This window comes from Mastomys coucha, unplaced genomic scaffold (genome assembly GCF_008632895.1).
Source record: "Mastomys coucha isolate ucsf_1 unplaced genomic scaffold, UCSF_Mcou_1 pScaffold16, whole genome shotgun sequence".
NCBI lineage: Eukaryota > Metazoa > Chordata > Mammalia > Rodentia > Muridae > Mastomys > Mastomys coucha.
In genome coordinates this window covers 101,444,726-101,448,574 of record NW_022196898.1, presented here as the reverse complement: position 1 = coordinate 101,448,574, position 3,849 = coordinate 101,444,726, and the positions used below count along the sequence as shown (strand labels likewise).

At 53.9% G+C, this 3,849-nt stretch overlaps 1 protein-coding gene across 4 annotated transcripts in view; it reads right to left on the bottom strand.

Moving 5' to 3' along the window:
- The window catches only part of Slc44a5 (solute carrier family 44 member 5), a 341,526-nt gene extending 339,043 nt beyond the window's left edge, over nucleotides 1-2,483 (bottom strand). For all 4 annotated transcript variants that reach the window (XM_031375927.1, XM_031375925.1, XM_031375924.1 and 1 more), the window contains exon 1: nucleotides 2,166-2,483. Coding sequence is in view for 3 of the 4 variants with exons in the window: in XM_031375925.1 (XP_031231785.1) it covers nucleotides 2,166-2,199 (34 nt within the window). In the remaining variant the exon portion in view is untranslated. The remainder of the gene's footprint in view (nucleotides 1-2,165) is intronic.
- Between the last annotated feature and the right edge of the window lie 1,366 nt (nucleotides 2,484-3,849).

Here is a 3,849-nt window from a genome sequence, read left to right as displayed (position 1 = left end):
GGAACCAGGAGTCCAGAGCCCTAGAGCCAACTTCCCCTTTTCAGAAAAGCTGTGTGAAGAAGTCATGTCTTTAAAAAAACTATGGTGAAATTTCATGGATCCCTGTGTCCTGGGAAATTTCCATTCTTTGCATTTCTGGATCAACAGTTAATATGTAAATAACAAATTCCATTAATCCTGCAAGCATCTCACTGTCAAACTAGATTTAGTCTGGAAAGTGTTATTCCTTCAAAAACCAAAGTGGCTTGTTGTTTTGAGGGAAGGGAAGACAAAAGGAGATGGGAGAAAAGGGGGGAGAGAGGAAGAAAGGGGAGGAGGAGAAAGGGGAGGAGGAGAAAGGGGAGAGAGGAGAAAGGGGAGAGAGAAGAAAGGGGAGAGAGGAGAAAGGGGGAGGAGGGAGGAAAAGGGAGGCGGAAAGGAGGGAAGGGGAGGGAAGAAGAAGGAAGAGGAAGGAGGAAGGAGGCAGGAGGAGGAACGGGAGGGAGGAGAAAGGGGCTGTCTTTCCACACATCTCTTCTGTTAATTCCCTGCCATTCCTTCGGCCTCACTTGCATCTTTCTGAGCCTTGGCCAAGCAGGTTCTTTCCTAGAGTGAGATTTTCCCCAGCTAGCAAGTACTGTAGAATGAGCGCCTGCACTTTGATGGCCCATTTGCAGTCTGAGAGTGTCTGGGTGGGAAAGAGCTGCCTTCCTGCCAGCGGAGAGCGACATCAGCAGTACTGAATCTCGTCCTTCTGTTTGGCTCCGAGGTGCCATATGGCTTCATACAGTGGAGCGTGTGCACCCTGTCAATCTGAGGTTACACAAATCCTTTGCCATGTGGTGAAGGAGAGAAAAGTGTCTTGCATGGATAAATTCTGCCAGCCTTCACAGAGGGCCTTGAAAGACTCATCAGTGGGGGGTGGGGGTAGGGGAATGAGGTCTAAGGCCTCCGCTGGTGTCCTGAAGTCACAGTGCTTTTAAAGAAAGTCATTTAAGTACAATTGCTGTCAGCAGGTGACAGTTTCAACAATGAAATACCCACTGTGTTTGTAGCAACATCTCTGGAGAATCTAGGATCATGATTTTTAACCCTTTCCAGTAAGCTACTCAAAGTCCAGACATACAGACAGAGCACCTAAGTAAACTTGTATCCCCTAGCAAAGCCTAGGGGGAAAGAACAAGAAGCAAACCGAAGGTCCTTGCACTGCTGTGGACCAAAGCAACGCATCCCACCCTAGGCCCAGCTCTCATCGTGGGACCACAATGAGGGTTACCCAAGGCGGTGTAAGGAGTCTCTGTCCCACAGGCTATGGAGTCCAACTTTAAATACGGACACTTCTTCCTGGCAACAACCCTCGGGTCCCCTTTCATCCTGCTTGGTGCCTGTGTCCCCAGTCCTGCAGCCAGTTAAGGGACTGGCTGCGAGTCACTACCTCGCTGAGTTTGAGCTCCGCGTACCTGTTCCCCACGCAGGAGGCGCTTTCCCTGGTTCCAGCCGCCCGAAGTGAGCAGAGGTGCCTCGAGTTACCCCAGCAACAAGCTCTTCCCACAACCTCCCAGCATCCTTTTCCCCCTCACTTTCCAACTTTTTGGAAATGTATTTCCAAAGGAGCAATAGGGGGATGACCCAGTTGGCGTCCAAGCCCGCCTGGACAAGAGCCCACAAGGATCGGGCTAGTAGCAAGGCCCCTCGACAATAGGTTGGGGTGGGGAGAGAGGCAGCCAGGCAACCACGGATGGGAAGGTTAAGAAAATGGATGCAGAACTCCCCCCACCCCTGCGCGCCCCGGAGATGAAGGAGGAGAAAGAAGCAGAGCATTAGGAAAAGATAAATGAGAGATGATGAGAGATAGTGGTTGGAACAGGAGAGGGAGAGAGAGAACCAAGAGAAGTCACTTCTTCCCGAGAGCCAGGCAAAATGCAACAGATACCCCGATACCCAAGCCGCAGTGTAGAGAAGGAAGTGTGGTGACAAGAGTCTCCAGGTTCCAAACCGGAGACAAACTCCTTCCCAAGAGTCCCCGAGGCGAAGGGAGACAACCTTGTGCAGAAGCTTCTCTTCCCAACCCACCCCCCTGCAGAAGGCAAACTCTTGCCCGCTGCTATCTGCCACTTGGCCAAGCCCGGCTGCGATACCGCTGGCGGAGACGTGGATATGGAGGTGGAGACGAGGAGGGCACTCACCCTGACTGCTGGGGGGCTTTCTCTTCTGGGCCATCCTCAGTCCGGTCCCTTCCCCCCGGGTCTGCCGCGAAGAGCCTCCCGTTCCGCGCAGCCCCTGGAGCTCCCGCCGCCTGAGCTCAGCGAGCTCTTTGTGGCGGTGATGGCATATGCCAGGCGGCGGCGGTCAGGTTGCGCGCTCCACTCCACTCGGCTCTGCTGCGCGGGCGCAGTCGCCCCTCCGCTGCCTGCCGCCAGACCGACCCCCGCACGCTCTGCGGTGGCCACGGTGGCCCCCTCTGCTGTGCGGCGCCTCTGCTGGAGGGCGCCCCCGGAGTGCCAGCCCAGCGCCCACCTCCCTCGATCGCGCGCCCGCCCTCCCCACGCGTCCCCCTCCCCATGCGCCGAGCCCTCCGTCCCGCGGGCGCCGCCACCCCTGGCACAGCACCCTCGTCCAGGGACAGTTGGTAACGGCTGAGGACGGCAAGGACAGTCCAGTCAGCGGGACTGAAGGGGGCTGATGGAGTGAGCCCCAGTCTGGCATTCCTGTTTCCCAAGGGCACCGGGTCCCCAGCCGACTGAGACAGGATCTGTCCATCACCTAAAAGAGCAGTCCTCCTCCGCAGACCCTGAATCACACCTGGGCGATGGGCTGGATCTCGGCAGCTTCTGGTCCTCCTGAGGGGAGATGTTAAGCTGGCGGACCTGCAGGGAAAGAGAAGTGAATTCCCAGACTGTCACCAGACCCTGGCAGGTGACCTTGCTCAGGTCCCAACACTTTATTTTGAGGACTCATCATCTCTTCTTGAGCTGCCAGGAAAGGGCGAATAAAGTTCGCCCACCCAGGTTGGAGCTGGTGCCATCATTTCTTAACCTCCTTACAGAAACTTAGGCCCTGGGGCCCCATTCTTTCTCGGTCTGGGTAGGAGACTTGTTGGCAAAGTTCCCTGTTCCCTGGAGCTGTCCCCTCCTGGGTGCTGACGAGGGGCAGGTTGGTATATCCTGCTACTGCTCCTGGGCAACAGGAAACGCTAAAGTTTAAGGCTAATCTGAAAATATAAAGGAGTCAGGGTTTTCAGAGAGTGGCAGACACGGGACTAGTGTCTGGGATCCAAGCATTCAGGAGACAGAGGCAGGAGGATGGCCATAAGTTTAAATCTACACTGTAGAGGTGGTGTAATACCCCCAAACACTTCCAGCTCACATTCTAATTAGCAGCCTTCAGGTAAAGATGTAGAACTCTCAGCTCTACTTGCATCATGCCTGCCTAGATGCTGCCCTGATCCCACCTTGCTGATGATGGACTGGACCTCTGAACCTGTAAGCCAGTCCAATTAAATGTGGTCCTTATAAGAGTTGCCAAGGTCATGGTGTCTGTTCACAGCAGTAAAACCCTAAGACATCAGTGATTACAACTCAATACCCACTGACAGGTTATCCCAGTTCTAGTATAACTTAACAGAAAAAAACACCAGAGTCAAAAAACAGTGATAAGTTCTAGATTTGGAACGTTACACCTCTGTAAGTAAGGTTGGGTGAGTCACTTAATTCTTCTGGTGCAGGTTTTCTGTTTTCTGGTCCTGTCAAATGTCATGTCGAAGATTCTCTGAGATATTTCAAGCAAGCAATGTGACTCAGACCTATCATCTAGTGCCTGAGAGGCAGAGGCAGGTCTACCTAGTGAGCTCCAGGCCAGCCAGGACTACAT